This window comes from Lutra lutra, chromosome 1, assembly GCF_902655055.1.
Source record: "Lutra lutra chromosome 1, mLutLut1.2, whole genome shotgun sequence".
Classification (NCBI taxonomy): domain Eukaryota; kingdom Metazoa; phylum Chordata; class Mammalia; order Carnivora; family Mustelidae; genus Lutra; species Lutra lutra.
The window spans coordinates 145,772,302-145,789,984 of NC_062278.1; the positions used below are offsets into that span (position 1 = coordinate 145,772,302).

At 37.5% G+C, this 17,683-nt stretch overlaps 1 protein-coding gene across 11 annotated transcripts in view; it reads right to left on the minus strand.

Annotated features, from left to right (window-relative positions):
• NEK10 (NIMA related kinase 10) overlaps positions 1–17,683 on the minus strand; it is a 226,355-nt gene that overhangs the window by 136,509 nt on the left and 72,163 nt on the right. For all 11 annotated transcript variants that reach the window (XM_047738527.1, XM_047738536.1, XM_047738554.1 and 8 more), the window contains 2 exons: positions 15,626–15,747; positions 15,384–15,486 (listed from right to left, as the gene is read on the minus strand). In XM_047738527.1, the coding sequence (XP_047594483.1) occupies positions 15,384–15,486; positions 15,626–15,747 (225 nt within the window). The remainder of the gene's footprint in view (positions 1–15,383; positions 15,487–15,625; positions 15,748–17,683) is intronic.

A 17,683-nucleotide genomic window follows, 5' to 3' on the forward strand; every position in this document is an offset into this window, starting at 1 on the left:
AAGCTCAATATAGTTTTAATTTGCACTTCCCTAATGACTAATAATTTTGAACATTTTTCATGTACTTATTTGTCATCTGTGCATCTTTTTAGTGACATACCTATTCAAAATGTGGCCCATTATTTGATTGGGTATTTTGTTTTCTTATGATTGAGTGTTGGGTACAAATTCTTTATCAGGTATATGATTTGTAAATATTTTCTTCCAGGCTGAAGCTTGTCTTTTCATTCTCTTAATGAGAGGCCCAGCTGCAGCCAGACTCCAGAGCCTCCCTGCCAGCCATGTGAGTGTCCACCCTTCACCCTGAGTCAAGGCTTCAGATGCAGCCCCAGCTGACAGCTTCACTGAATTCTCTTAAGACACCCTAAGCCAGAACCACTCAGCTAAGCTGCTCCTGGATTCCTGGCCCTCAGAAATGGTGTCTTCAGCTGCCAAATTTCGCAGCAATTTATTACATAGTAATAACTAATACAACTGCTACCACCTTAGTCCAAACCGCCATGCATGTTCACGTAGACTACCGAACAAGACCTCCTCAGCAGGACTCGTGCTGCTATCACTCCCTCCAAAACATAATTCTCCATGCCGGAGCCAAAATGATCTTGGGAAAACCTAGAGCAGAGACTACCACTCACAGTTAAAGTTCAACAAAGACTTCTATTAAATACTAAGAATAAAACCCAAACTCCTACCAGGTATAGAAGACCATATATTTCTGGGTTTTCAGAGAAGTCTTTCTTGACCATACTATCATAAATATTTGTCCCTTTCTTTAATACTCTTCTTTTACATTTGGTCCATATCTTTCATTATCTAATTTTTTTTACATTATACTGCCATTTAAAATCATTTAAAATCTTTAATCAAATTTCATCAAAGATTACCGGACATGTTACATGCCATGATTAGCTTTCTATAAACAACTTTGCTTTCTGTATACAAATCAATGTCAATGAAATAAAAAATAAAACCATCTATGAGGAAAAGAACTTTATTAACCTTGTTTCCAACTTTATTCCCAGACTTTGTCAGCTAAATTAGCGGCAAAGAATGAATTGTGTCTAAGCAAACACTGAGAAGAGCTGGTTGTCCAAGGGACTTGGCCTTAAAATATTAGAGATCTAGATTTTATCCATGAACAAAATGTTGAAAAGAAGTCATAATATAAAATAGCAGCTCCCAGTAACTTCCTCAAGTTTTATCTTTTTCAAGAAAATGGCTCAGCTCATTGGTCTGCTTCATTCTTGGAAGCCTTATCAAAATTCTCCACAAGATCTGGAACTTCATCATCCTCCTCCTCTCTGGGAACAAGGGGTGGTTTTCCATCCACACACTGTGTGGGCAGAGCTTCAGCCAGTCTTTGTAAACTAGTCAGACTGTCTGCACCAAGTTGGTTGAAGATACTGGGTAGCATTTCTGTCAGCTGCTCTGTCTCAGTATGGCCTGTAATGGAGACAGTGTTCACCACCAGGGCTTCCCGAACTTTCAGGTTGTGAAAGTGGATTTCTGTTCCTTGGTTTGTGAACACATTCACTTCTTCAATACCAGAGATATTGTTTGCCCCTAACTTCTTTAAGGAGAACTTAAGCTTTTTATCACCTGCTCTAGTGTTCTATGAACCATCTTTTGGGGAGCAGTTCCTTTCCCACCAATGTGTACTTGTGCTTGCAGTGTGATTAGTTTCTCCTGATTCATGATAGTTTCTTTGATCTTGCTGGAGCAAAAATGGGACCATAAGGGTGACGAGGGGTCTGTTTTTGTTTAATATTCATTTATGTATTTAGTGTTTATCATTCTTAACTAGTATGTAAGAACCATACTTTGTGTTATCACTGTATATTGACAGAGCTATATCTTTTGATAAATATATGGATACATAGCTGACCCTTGAACAATATGAGGGTTAGGGGTGCTAATGGCCAGCACAGTCAAAAATTCATATATAACTTGGATTCTCCCAAAACTTAACTACTAACAGTTATCCATGGACCAGAAGCCTTGTAATATAAACAGCCAACAAACATACTTTGTACATTATGAGTATTATGTATTGTATTCTTACAATAAAGTAGACAAAAATGATATTAAGAAAATCGTAAGGAAGAAAAAATACACTTACAACCCTGAACTGTATTTACTGAAAAAAAAAAATCCATGAATAAATGGACCAGTGCAATTCAAACCCATTTGTTCAAGGGTCAAATATATATGTATAGCTATCTATCATCTATCTATCTATCTATCTATCTAAATATCTAATTATCTAATTATATATCTATCTGCCCTCTCAGTTCAGTAGCAGTAATGAGAAATAGTAGAAGGCTAAGTTTTACAAAGTATTTTTTAAAACTATTCACAAGTTAAGGGCACCTGGGTGGCTCAGTTGGTTAAGCATCCGACTCTTGATTTTAGCTCAGGTCATGATCTCCAAGTCCTGGGACCATGCCCTTATTGGGCTCCACAAACAGCAGGAAGTCTGCTTGAGATTCTCTCTCTTCCTCTGCCTTTACCCATACTCCTCTGCTCAGGCTCTCTCTCTCAAATAAATAAATATTTAAAAAAGGACTATTCATGAGTTAGACGGCTTGCTTTAATCTTCCCATTCCTCCTTGTGTGTATTGGAGAAAATTAGTAGAAATAGTATAGCATATCAGTATTGTTGGGAGCTCATTATAACTTTTGCACACATAGACTTCATGAACTTACAATCTAAAATAATCCTTTAACTTTTAGTCTTAGTGCTACATAGAAATTATCTTGTTTTTATAAAAATACCATTGATTTTGAAAGGCAAAAACTAAGGAGTGGTACTTACAAGGGTTCTACTCACTCTATGTAATGTAGATAATGGCAGAAACTCAGATGGATGTCTACAAAAACACAGGTAGTTGAAAAGTATTCATAAAGAGAACAAAAGCTAATATTGTTTGGCCATTTGGAAGATTTTGGTAGTAGTGGTAATATTTCTATTACTCTTTCTACATTCATGATCATATTTGGAGCAGAGGAAAAGGATTTATTTCAGAAACTGTGGTCATAAAAGCATTCATGTGCTATTATAGAAATTCAAAATGACAACAGATGACATTTTACATATAGCACATTATGCCTAAAAAAAAAAAAACAGTAAAAAAAATCTCTCCTTGGATAGAATGAATGATATAGGAAATGCTAAAACTGTAGCCTGTTTGTGCTACAGCCTATAGCTGTCAACCTTCAGATGGAAAATGTGTATGGCCTCTGAGTGCCTAGATTCTTGCTCTGTCATTTACTATCTATGTGACATCGGATCCATAACTCAACTACTCTGTTTTCTCAAAAAGAGCCTATGAAACTTATCTTTTGCAAGGAGTCATAAGGTATTTCCATCCCTCTCCATAGGGCACTTTCACCCACCACCTGTGTCAGTAGCTCCCAAATTCAAAGCCAGGCCAGTTCATTCCCAGCTATAGCAGCACCTGGCCCTTCATACCCCAGACTGAGTTCATCATTCACAGTCACCCAGGATACCCCAAGCAGCAGATGGCATCTCATCTTCCCCGTTTTCTGGGCTTGAAATCTCTGCCTCTTCCCTGTTGCTCCTATGTTCATTAACTCCTCACCTCTTACATCTGACTCTTTTTATTTTGTGACCATAGTTTAAATATGCCAGGAGCTCAGGCCCTCCCTTTTCCTGCAAGAACCTAGGTGCATCTCATTAGAAAAGTTTTCTTTCTAATTCATTCCACAGGGTATTTAACAATGGAATTACCTACCAACCACTGTCTTCATTACAGCAAGCCCCCATATAAATTCCAGAATGTCTCCTGACTGCTATGGTTTATAAAGTTTCCAGCTGCCCTAGGCCTTCAAAACTGTCCCTTTACTCACTGATTCATCCATTTCTCCCATAACCAGATCAGAAGCTATCCATATTGACATAGCCCATAGGGACCAATGGTAGAGATACACATTAAACAAAGTATTACATATATAAATTTATAAATGTGGTAAGATCGCTAAAAATCAGGTAGATCTATAATACTATGAGAGAGTAACACAGAAAACACAGCAGATCAGGAAAATCTGTGACAAAATGGTGATTGAGGGAATACATAACAGAGGACAAGAGTTAACTAGGTAAGAAGAGAAAGTGGGAAAGAGATATCCAGCAGAGGAACCTGCATGTGCAAAAGTCCTGTGATCAAGGAAACATGATCCATTAAGGAACTGAGGGAAGGTCCCAAGATCAAGGGAGCATGGTCAATTGAAGAACTGAAAAAAAGGCCAGTTTGGTTGGGAGGGTAGACAATGAGGGGCATGGCCAGATGATGCAAGACCTTGCAGGCCATGTTCAGATGAAAGATCCCTGTCAATATTGCCCAACTTAAAATGTCCACCTCAACAAAACTATTGGATTCCTCCAATTCATTCAACACAGTTCTTGATTATGAAGCCCCCATGCCCACAAGGATGTCTTCTTTACCTGAATTGATCTTTCTGGGGGAATACTATAAAAAGAGTTGATGAAGAGATGAACACTAGAGCCAGATGTAGTTCATCCCTGGTACTGTCAACCTATTAGCTGCGTGATTTAAGCAAGTTTTCTAACCTCTCTCTTTTCATTATCTATGAGAATGGGAATGTGCCTGAGATATTGGACGAGGTAATGAACATATAACTTTCATCCCATAGTAAATGCTTAAGAGATGTAGCTATGGGTGGTTCCTCCTTTCCTTCAAAGCACAGCTAAAATTTTCACCATGATAAAAATGTCTTTTCTGAGTAAAATAAAAACCATGAGTGACTGTGACAATTTCAGGAAAAGATCAGTTGAAATCTCTATAGTGTCAGGCAATGACAGAGGCATCTACTTGATGCCTAATTCAGAAAGATATCCATCTTGTAACCTCTCCCATCTCTCTACCTCTCAGCTCTTTCCTTCTGCCTCAGTAAATGAAGGCCAACTTCCAACTTCCACAGTGACAAGATCATCAGTAACATCCTCTCCAGGCAGGGCTCTGTGGGGAAATAAGGGGTTCTTGGAAAGATGCTCAACAAACCCCTGCCTCTTCAGCGCTTCCTCCTCCGAAAGCCACTCAAATTCCTAGTGTGAGCTTTTCCACTGTGCCACACACCCTTCCAAAGCTTCCTTCCCCAGTGCAGGTCTTTCCCTGGATGAGAGAGAGTAAAGTATTTCCCTTTCTCAACGGCATCATTATTTGATTGATTTCTTTTGACAGAATTATTATCAAAAAGAGTTGTAGGATGAAAAATTCAACTCCTGATATAAAAGTACTTTCTAAATTCTAGGTAACTCCATATCTTTGATACACAAACATCATTTCACTCTAGGACATCTACCAGTAGACAAGATTCTCAGGGGAAACCAGTGTCCTTACTAAATATGGGCTCTTCTAAAATCACTTTCCAATGTAGGCTTTGTTCTGGTTACTATGACTTGGAATAATGAATGAAAATTTTGAACACATGGTTCTAATATTAAATAGGAGTACTAAGGATCAGATTCTTATAAAAACAGTAAGTCAGGCTCTTGCTCTTTCTCATTCTCTCTCTCTCTCTCACACACACACACATACACACACACACACACACTGTTTGTGGCATGATTATAGAGTTTAAAAGGCTCCAGTGGCTTCAGTACACTTGGGAGGCTGGGCAGACTGATCGGATGTGTAGTAGCATGCACTGTTGAATTAGTCTGTGTAAAAATAGACACTCCCACCCACTCACCATGCTGTTTCAAAGAACACACTTTGGGAAAACTCACAAAATGAAAATAACATGTCCAGAACACATCAGATTCTACCCTTTACATTAAAAATTCCTCAGAGGGGGACGCCTGGGTGGCTCAGTGGGTTAAGCCTCTGCCTTCAGCTCAGGTCATGATCCCAGCGTCCTGGGATCGAGTCCCACATCGGGCTCCTTGCTCTGCGGGGAGCCTGCTTCTCCCTCTGCCTCTGCGTGCCATTCTGTCTGCCTGTGCTCGCTCTCTGATAAATAAATAAAATCTTAAAAAAAAAAATTCCTCAGAGAACTAAATCATAACCCAATATGCCCATATGAAAACACACACTAAAACAAATTTTATTATCCTGGTCCTTTGGTGCTTTTATAGGCCATATAAACCCAGCACTGGAAAGATTTAAGTTCCATTTTTTTCCTAAGATGGTAGACATCCAAGCCCCCCTTATTCACTTATGCAGTCAATTAAGATGAGTCCATCCCACCAGGAGAGTATAACAATCATCTGGTCAAGATCATCACTTTCAGGATGTCCTGCTTGGACTTTCTTGGGACTACCATTCTCATCTTTTCCTGGAAGCCAACTGCTATTCAAATCTCAGAATTGCAGAATGACCCACAGGCAATGTGAGAATTTTAGAAAATTTTTTAGAAATTAAATTTGACTATTTCCCTATTTCACATGACTTAATAGCAATATAAGGAAACCGGTGGGCTTGACAGAAAATATTCTTGCTTTCCTAGTGACATGAAGGTAATTTGTTGACTGAGAGAAATTCTAGAAATAGTGTGGCTACCCTTACTACACAGATGTTACACGATGGTATGCAACATGAGTGACTCAATAGTCTGTAGTCTTTTAAGAACACTCAAAGCTCTGTGTTGGCTTAGACTCAAAAAGATACTATATCTGGTTTATGAGAAGTAAACCACACAACATGTTCAAAGAAAGATCAAGAGACCTACAAAAGCTACAGACTCATTATGTGCCTAGTTAGCCAGGAGATTTTGGAGGGGTATGAGATAATATGCATAGAAGGACTTTGACTTCCCTATCAGAAGTGTAACACTAATTCGTTTTTCCTGTAATGACATAGATTTCTCAACCGCAGCTGAACCAACCAATGACAATTAAAATCCACTAATCCTCTAAAAAACAATTAAAATGCCAAGACTCTAGCAATACAAGAGAGGTCTAATTTGATTTCTCAAACTTTGTTGGCACTCAATAGAGTAAATTCTTTCATACTTTGGGTTACATTATTTGCTGCGATGCCAATGGGAATTGCTTGTAACTTTCCCCATTTATGCACCTGATTTCACTTTAATCCTCATTTCCTCTTATTAAAACACTCTTCCCATAAAATCTTAACTGTCAAGGTCAAGATCTCAAACCCCACTATCTTCCCTAATCATCATTTTTCATTTGTAACTGGTTTCTAAATATTTCTACCTGGGTATGTTTTAGTTCATTTGTTCATACATTCATTCATCTATCCATGTAGTCAATAAATATTATAAAGTGCTTTCTGAGAAAAAAAAGTCAAGAAAACCAGTTTCCTTTACCTCAAGGAGGGAATGGCAATAAATAACTACCGTATGTGCTGAGAAAGGCAAGCCTGCTATCCTTAAGGAGCCCAGATGTGGCCATCAAAGATGCCACCTGGAGGAATGGCATTTGAATTGAGTAGCAGAGGGCATTCCAGGTAGAGAGAACACGATGTTGGAAGTCACAGAGGTATAGGACCATAGCATGGTCTGTTCAGGAGGGAGCAATTTGTCCCATGAGGCTAGAGTAAAGAGCAAAGGTGAGATCATGAAGAAAGAGTTTGGGCACCCTAAGGAATGTCATAGGGAGCTACCTAAAGGACTTTAACCAGGAAAGGATATGATCAGATTTCTAAAGCAGTATGTCCAAACCCTTACACCTTAAATCCCCTCACCCAATTCTCTGGTGTCACAATCTTCACAAACTCAGACTCTTTCTCACTGTTCTCACACCTCATTAACTAAGCACAAAATCTTATAAATTCTGGGTCTCTAATTGATGAATCTAATCCTTCTGCGAAATCCTTCTGCTGCTGCCATAGGTGAAGCCCACATTACATCTTCCCTGGACAACTGCAAGGGTCTTTGGCAGCAAATACTGAGGACTAGCTCTCAAAAAGCCATTATTGGCGCCTGGGTGGCTCGGTTGTTAGGCGTCTGCCTTCGGCTCCGGTCGTGGTCCCAGGGTCCTGGGATCGCGTCCTGTATCGGGCTCAGTGCTTCCTCTGCCTGCCTGTGTTCCCTCTCTCACTGTGTCTCTGTCTAATAAATAAATAAAATCTTTAAAAAAAAAAAAGCCATTAGGCACCCCTTTATCAGCCCCAACTATAGAGGCTGAAAGCTCAACTAGATAGTCTCCATTATATCTGGGGGCGGTAACATGACTTGGCTTTGGCCAACAAAAGTAAGACATATAATGGGACTGAAAGATTTTCTTTAATGATAAAAGGAAATAGCCATTTGAAGAACAGAATTGTGTTTGTTTGTTTTTTTTAACCTAGCTGCCATCCTACTTCCTGTCTGAATCTGGTAATGATGCCTGGAGCTCTGGCCAATCTGCTGAGGATAATGGAGGGAAAAGATAGAAATGCCTAGATCATGGCTGACCTCCTTGAATTGTTAAACCAGCACTAGAACTGCCCACCTCCAGACCCCTTGTTATGAGATCATTACATGTCCTTATAGTATAAGTCATTGTTATTCTGGCTTTTAGCATCTGAACAGATCTTAACTGATACATCTCCTGAACTGGGGATCTGTCTCCAGTCTTTCCCTATGGTGACCCTACCCTGCCATTACAAATATCCTGCACATCCCATATCTGATCACATTATTTCCAGTCTAGAAACTTATAAAGATAAGTCTCTGACTAAATAAACATCAATGCCCAAGCTCCTCACCCACCAAAGTCCCTATTGTCTTGACTCATTGAACATCACCCTAGTGCCTAGGCATACTGTACCACTTTGGTTCTCTAACCTTTTGTATTGCTGTAGCACATGCCTGGAATTCTTTCCTGCTCAACTCCTCACCTGAAGGCCCCACAGACAGAGTCAATCACACTTTCCCCTGCACCTGAAAGTTGTGATAGACTACATTCTCTGGGGAGGAGGAACACATCTTCACCCTTTTAAACTTGACTTGCTTTGACCCATGAAGTCAGGGCAGAAGTTTTAAGAGTGGAGGTATGGTTGCCATGCTTTTGCTTTCCTGCCTCCGCAATGTTGAAGCAGGTGTAAAGGAGCTTCAGGCAGCCTGGATCTCTGAGCACAGCTCCCTTAGTGACCGACATCACACACAGAGTATGAGCTAAGATAGAGACCTTGCTGTTTTAAGCCAGGGTGGGCAAATGTTTTCTTTTTTTCCTTTCCTTCTTCTTCTTCTTCTTCTTCTTCTTTTTTTTTTTTTTTTTTTAAATTTGGGATCAGGGGAGAAAATGAGAGCATGAGAGGCTTGTCTTAAAATGTGGGTATTTGAAAAGGTCAAGAAATGTGAAATGGTCGGTCTGTGAGCAAGTTCATTTCCAACAGATCCCCTCCTTCAGAGCCATTCTATAATGGGATAGTACAGTGTAGGTCTTACTTGACCTGCTGAAGCACTTAGAAGTGACCTTGGCTATATTTTGCTTAGTGTGCTACTGAGTCAGGTCTGTTCCCTTGTGTGGCATCCAAGGTTGCAAATAAGTGCAGAGGCAAGACCTGGACATGTTTCACAGAACAAGTCATTAAAATATACAGTCTTTTAAATGGAAATATATTTAGACATTAAAATTAAACACCATTTGTAAAACCACACAAACCTAAACATTAGTATTTAATATAAAGTTAGTACTTTCTACTCTGCTGCCTCATGAAGGCAAATTCCCAGCTAGTGTGCTTACTATAAATAATTGCACACTAACCTCAATTTTAAAACATCTAATTCATCTACATTAAGAAAAAGAGAAGAAGAGGGAAATTTTGATTTTTCTAAAGCTTTTTTGTCTGGTTACATTTTTGGTACATTTTGTCTCATGGATCTTAAACATCACTTGTCAATTCTGTGTATATTTCCTGGGAGTAAATAAGCCTTCTAGCACAAGAGAAGAGAAAAATAAAATATGACAAGGCTGCCCCTTTGTGGTGACATGATTTCATACACACCCCAGCCTCTTTTTATAGGCTCTATGAATGTCTTTATTTCAACCTCCCAAAATATGGGCATCTTCTATATTTGGTTTCAAATTAATGCTAGGTTTTAATTTAACCACACCCATCATAAAAATAAAAGTCTCTAAAGTCAACATTTATACCAATAGTGATAGACAGTGAAAAATATTTTCATCACTATTACATTTAAACTATCTTTAAGTCTTTAAGTGATATTAAGTCTCTTTGGATTATCTTTTTTGTCATAAAATCATTTTATATTCATTGAAAAGGACAATAGCACATCAACATCTTGCCCATGTAACTGTTTTAATGGAAAGAAACTAGATTAAGGTAAGATTCTGTTCTGAGGTATATCACTGATTCTTTACTTGAAACTAGAAAAATATTGTCTCATTTAATGCTAAAAAGTTTTAAAAGCTGAAAATAATTATTAAGTTAGTAACACTCAAGTATGAGTCTAATAAATATTAACAATAAAAAGGCTGGGCAGAATGGTGATGAGGGGCAGGACAGAGAAAAATAAAATAAAAGTTTATTTATCCTTGTAAACAAAGTAACTTTTTTTCTAGGAGTCCTTCACAATTTGAGTACAAGCAAAAATACTTATTTTTTTTAAAGATAGGGAGTATAATGAAAGTGGGATATTTTGTTATATCTAATGTATAGACTTAATAATGTAACTGGCCTGCCCATTTGGGTTTAACAGTTAGATTGACTGGGACTCATGGGTGGCTCAGTCAGTTAAGTGTCTGCCTTTGGGTTCAGGTCATGATCTCAGGGTCCTGGAACTGAGTCCCACAATGTTCTTCTTGCTCAGCAGGGAGCCTACTTCTCCCTTTGTCCATTGTGCCCCCTGCTTGTGTGCTCTCTCTCTCTGACAAATAAATAAAACCTTAAAAAAAAAAAAAGGTAGATTAATCATATGTGTATGTCTTCTAGCTCTCAAAATCTTGCTAAAATGAAGGGAAATAAATTTTCTTTAAGAAATTACTAACTCATAAGGACAATGAAAATGGGCTTGGTGACAACAGAGATAAGGATTTCAATGAATTTTTATAAGATAGAGAATAGATGGAGAATATACCAAGCAGAAGTCCCAAACCATGTGTCTTAGAATAAGAGGGCCAAAAGGGAGCCCATTACCCTGTAGAGCCTAGTGTACCACACAAGGAGAAGTGAAGTTAAGAAAAGCTCAAAAGACAGAGTTAAGATCAAGTCCACAGGTCCCTCCCTACATTCACACACAACACTACTCAGTAACTGAGTTCCCTCTGCCACTAGCAGAAAAAGGGAGATTTTCCAAAGACACTGACAGACCAGAAAGAAACAAAGCAGAGTATGGATGAACCCATGAGCATTCAAGGAAAATCTATCAACTGAACATACTTCCCCGAGGCCCCTCTGTCCATACCATTCCCTAAATGACAGCAACAGATAGACATTGCCTCAGTCAAGGTACTGGTGCTGCATTCTCTGGAAAAAGTTTGAATAATAATTTTGGGGGTTTCCAAAGGAGAAATGTCTTTGTGCTCTAATGAAGTCCACAGATGGAAGCCTTAGATGGAACTCACGGAGCTTCCAAAGGTTTATTTAGTGTCTTTTGTCAGCCCAGCATCAAAGACATTTGAGAAAAGTCTCCATTAGGAAAGAGAGATTGAGGGTGGGCTGGAGATGGAACCAGAAGATACAGAAACAATGCAGGGTGCTGAAGAGAAAAGTTTATATTACCCTGAGAGAGAATAAAATCAGGATTCCATGAAAATGAAATAAAGAACAAGATAAAAGGGGAAATTAAAATATGTAAAAATCAAAATTAAATATTCAATAGAAGTACTAGAAAATTAAGTTGAAGAAATAACTGAAGTAGAACAAAGAGACAGAACTGAAAACTAAGAGAATAATTACTTTTAAATTAGGAGATTATTTAGCATATAGATCCAAGACTAATAGGAATTCTAGAAAGTAAAGGAGAAGGGAGAAAAATAATGAAGAAATAAGAAGGAAAATTTCACAAGACTGAAGTTTTAAGCCTCCAATATTGAAGTACACACCTAGTTCCAAATACACTGAATGAGGAGAGACCCACCCAAAGCTACAGATGAAGGGAACAACCTAAAATTTTCTAGATAAATAAAGAGCTCATATATAAGTAATGGGAATCAAAATAGCATTGGCTTCCCAAACAGCAAAACTGGATACTAGAAGACTGAAGTAATGCCTTCAAATTTGAAAGGATAATGACTTTCATCTGAGAATACTACACCCACTCAACAGAGTACAAAGGTCCCCTAAAAATATTTTGTGACACGCAAGCATCCAAAAAGTTTAAGAACATTCCAGAACATTCTTTTTAAGGAAAGTACTGGAAGATACACTTCAGCACAACAGGAGAGTTAAAAAAGGAGGGTGTGTAAGTGATGAATCACTAAATTCTACACCTGAAACTAATATTACACTGTATGTTAACTAACTGGAATTTAAATGAAAACTAGAAGGGAGGAAGGAAGGAAGGGGACAGAGAGAAAGAAGAAAGGGAGAGAGAAAGGAAGAAAGAAAGAAAGGAAGGAAGAAAAAAGGAAAAAAAGAAAGAAAAAAGGAAGGGAAAACCATAGGACATAAGAGAGATTCCAGTTAGAAAAGAAGCAAATGTGAGCTCCAGGACAATGGCCATACAGCAGACCTAAATTCAAATCCCACTGCAGCAAGCCACTACCAGAATGGAGTATCCAGGAAAACAAAACTGAGAGCAACCACCATGTTTGGCCACATGGAAACAGTACAGAGAGGGCTTTTATAATCTTTTTGGAAGACTTGGGAAGAAGAAATAATACCTACATAGAAAATTAAGAAAACAAACAAAAGAGAAGGCAATTATTAACTCCAAGAAAAACAAAAAGGTCTATGAGAAAGGAAAGGTGATCAACATTAAACAGTAATTATATAGTAATAATAATGTAAACATTAAATATTGATTCAACCCCAAATTGTGCAATAACTATATTGGCAGGATGGTAAATGGGGAAGAAGAAGAAATACGAAAACTAAATCCTCAACTATCACAGTGGAAAATCAAATGCCAGAAGAAGCTAAAGAGAATGAAATTTTTCAGAAAACAGAGAACTGGAGATTGCAAAGAGGTAAGTGTTTCTTCGTAAGCACTATTTCGTTAGCACTATTTTATTTTGTAAACTATTTTGATGTGCAGTACTGATTACAGAATATAAATATAAAATTTAATAAGCTTAGATAGAAAAGAAATCAAGCTACTACAATAAAAGATTAATCTCAATGTATTAAATGTAACCAAGGAAATGATTACAGCTGATCTTAGTAAGAAAATAAAATGCAGGGTTGGCTATTACCCAGAAACATGGCCTGAATAGTCATCAAAGGCATCATATATCAACACAAAACAAAATTAAATCAATCCTATTTAAATAGGATTAATAGTAATCCTATTTAAATCCTATTTAATAATAATATATATATTATATATATAATAATATATATTATACCTATATATTTAATAATACATAGGTATAATAAATTTGATTTCTATTAATTCTCACTAACTTATAAATCAAAATATCTATAGGTATATAAATGGGAACAATTCTTAAAGAAACACAAGTCTAATTTATAAAAAGAAAAAAAACTGAAAGTTTATGGCAAACAAAATTATAATTAATTTCAAATGATTAAGCAAATTTGTGTCCAAGGTGAAGATTCACAATTACTTTGTCTCATTTTATATTTCTGCCCTGGCCTGGAAATATTTCCAAGTAACTTTGCATTGGAAGTTAGCCAGGTCCTGTTTGGGGTTGCTTTTTATATTTTATTTATTTTATTTACTTTTTATTTTTTTTAAAGATTTTATTTATTTATTTGAGAGAGAGACAGTGAGAGAGAGCATGAGCTAGGAGAAGGTCAGAGAGAGAAGCAGACTCCCCGTGGAGCTGGGAGCCCGATGCGGGACTCGATCCCAGGACTCCAGGATCATCACCTGAGCCGAAGGCAGTCGTCCAACCAACTGAGCCACCCAGGCGTCCCTGCTTTTTATATTTTAAACTAATATAGGATGTCCTTATAAAAATCTGGACAGGGGCGCCTGGGTGGCTCAGCGGGTTAAGCCGCTGCCTTCGGCTCAGGTCATGATCTCAGGGTCCTGGGATCGAGCCCCGCATCGGGCTCTCTGCTCAACGGAGAACCTGCTTCCTCCTCTCTCTCTGCCTGCCTCTCTGCCTGCTTGTGATCTCTCTCTGTCAAATAAATAAATAAATAATCTTTAAAAAAAAAAAAAAGAAAGAAAAATCTGGACAGTAAATATAATTGTTGTTATTGAAGATACGTGGTGATGGTTAAGGTGCACATTTGGAATTGCCTTCATGAAGAACTAGATTCTATTAAAACTAAGAGAATCAGCTTTAAAATGTTACCATGTGTCTCTCACATCAATAACATTTAGGGAAGTGGTCCCCAAAGCTAAAAGCCTAGGGCAATCCACTGGAGGACAGGAAAAAATATTGAAACCGTTATTTTGATTCTTTAGTGCACCCCTTTATATTTTATTTGAGGACTTTATATACTTATATTAAATAACTGTATAGTGATGCAGTTATAGAATTCATAAGTAAGCATATATACATTGGCAGTATATTACAAAAAGAAGTTTTACTGATGGAATGTCATGAGCAAAAAATATTTAGAGACCACTGATTTAGATATGTATATCCCTACTTATAGTTGGTGAACGATTAATAGTCCATGAGAGTAACACAAGTGTTCATGAGTGGAGAAGAACAAGAGAATACAAATTATCAATCTAGGCTAGAAAGTTAATTTTAAGTTATGATTGAGAATTATACAATTGTCAGGGGAAAAACAACCTCCTCACTTGTAAAATTTTAGCCAACATTAGGCCTACCTAATTTGATAAAAACTGATGCTGAAATAAACAAATACCTAGATTTGTCATAGCTCCTGATATGTACACTTGTCACCCATATGGTACAGACTATATTAAAATAGTTCAAAACAATGTGCTCACGTGGTGGTCATAAAGGCTTTTGCTGATGAAGTGGTGTTCTATAGAGAGAAAAAAAACCTAGCCACCATTGAACTGGGAATTAAATATTTAAACATTGAACAGTACTTTATTCTCTATCTTGGGCAAAATATAACTCAATCAAGAACTACACTAGGGATGGCCCAATACAGTAGCCATGAGTCACACAGGGATGTTCACTTAATTAAAATTTGATAGAATTTAAGATTCACATCCTTAGTCACACAAGCCACAATTCAAATGCCCAATAGCCATATACTGGACAATGCAGATAGAGAATATCCCCTTAAGTATAGAAACTTCTATTGAACAACTCTCTCTTGAATAATATTCAGTAATTATTAAATTAAAAATTTTAAGATTCTGATACTTACTAACTGTTACTTTGTCTTTGTCCCCCAACATAATGTTGTTTGGTGTCAGATCTCTATGCACAATCCTCTTCTCCTTGTGTAAGTACCGAAGAGCTAAGCACAGCTTGAAAGAGCAAATAAAAAACAAATTTTATTCTCCCCAATATACATATCACTAGTGATGACTACTATACACATGCCTAAGAAATCAGCTCAGAAATTTACTGTTTGTTAAAACAAAATTAATGGAAACAAAAGTGTACCTGTATAAATATTTTCCATAGTCTTTCTTCAACAAAATGATGTTGTTTTTCCTTCAAAGAACTGAAATGCTCTCCAAGAGGGACCCCTTCTATAAGCTCCATAACTATATACAACCTATCATCTATAGGAAAACAAGGAAGACATAATAGAAATTTAAATTTAATATATTTAGAAAAAAACTTATGAATTAGAATCTGAGCTTCCCAACACATGTGCAGGGCACAGCACTGAAGAGTTAGAGCTGTGCTAAGATATGGATCCAGTCAGTCCTGGAGGCAGTGGAGGTGAGGAGCTCTTGGGGCTCCTGGGGCCCAGCAACAGTCTCTTTTGGCTATGGACTACCTTGTCGCGTAAGTTTACGCTGGCAAATATCATTTTCTATGTACACCAAGATGTGGAACAGTTGGGAGGTGCCAAAGAGAACAAGGTAAATGATGCCAAGTCATGGAGCCATTTCCTAAAGAACATGTAAACCCACCTTTCCTCTCAGAAGTTTAAAATTTACCCTTGAATCATGTCAGAAATTCAGAAAATTGCATTTTAAACTATTGTTTGACAGCCTCATGGATGTACCTCACAGAATTTTACAAGGGAATCATGCCAAGTTCTTGCAATGACACAGGTGAAAACATAACCCACCACAGAAATGTGTCATGCCCCTCTAGAACAGAGAAAGCTGGACTTCTACTGGGTTTATCTTATGGACAGAGGAAATCCCATAACTGATTGCATTCATCTCTTTGCTTTGGATGTCAAGAAACAAGTAAATGCTACTTTCTCCTCCCAAACCAATATGAAACTATTAACAATGGCATGTGACATGTATCCTTTGTGATACTGTGGATGCATATAAAATATATATGTACACGATATTCACAAAAGTGGAATATTTACTATACATGTTCCGCCACTTATCCTTTTTCATTCAGCAGCCTAGCCTAAGAGTACACACAGATCCATGCCATTCTTTCTGCTGGCTGCATAGTATTCTACAACACAGATGGATCATTCTTTAGTCTCCTAAAGACAGACAGACATATTGTTTTCAATTGTTCATTATTCAAAGAAATACTCAGTGTATATACTAATCTTACTCCTAGCTTAATTTTTTCCTTTCTTATATTAATTGATTTTTTTATTGAAGCATGATTAACATACTGTATTATATTAGCTTCAGGTGTTCAATATAGTGATTTCATAGTTCTATACCATACTCAGTGCTCATCACAGTAAGGGTACTCTTAATCCCATAATTCCCTAATTCAATTTCACATAATTTCCTAATCTATTTTATCATATTTCATGTATTTTAAGCCACTTTCAACTCTTTTTGTAAAAGTTTTATTTTGTTTTTAAATTAGTCTAAGTTGTGTCACTTCACTAGTGCAAGTCTGAAGCCAATCCTGATCTCTAATGGGATATGCACTAAATTATAAGAAATTATTCTAATATCAAGAATTCTAATATGAAGGGAGCAGGATTTACTGGACAGTTTCAGCACTGGGTTCCTCTGAGTCACCTAGGGGAAGGGAGATGGGTAAAATCTTAAAATGCCACACTATGCAATAGGTTTGCATGGTAATAGCACTTACAAAGGGGCAATAAGGAAGTCCCAACCGTTGCCTTGTACTTCTTTAAATCTTCCTCCACATGATTTTCTTTGAAACTTCATATGTGATGCACATCATTAAGGTTTCTTAATACTTTTATTGTTTTGGTCAAAGGTCTTCAGCCTGTTACGGAGTTTGGCTTTATCTCAACCTTTTTTTTTTTTTTTAAGATTTTATTTATTTATTTGACAGACAAGAGATCACAAGTAGGCAGAGAGGCAGGCGGAGAGAGAGGAGGAAGCAGGCTCCCCGCTGAGCAGAGAACCGGATGCGAGGCTCGATCTCAGGACCCTGGAATCATGACCTGAGCCAAAATCACAGACTTTAACCCACTGAGCCACCCAGGCATACCTTATCTCAACCTTTTGATCCTTGTGCCTTAGAGGGCCTGTCTGCGGAATCAGTCAGGGCTCCATCGCCACCTGGTGGTAATTACCTGAACTTCAC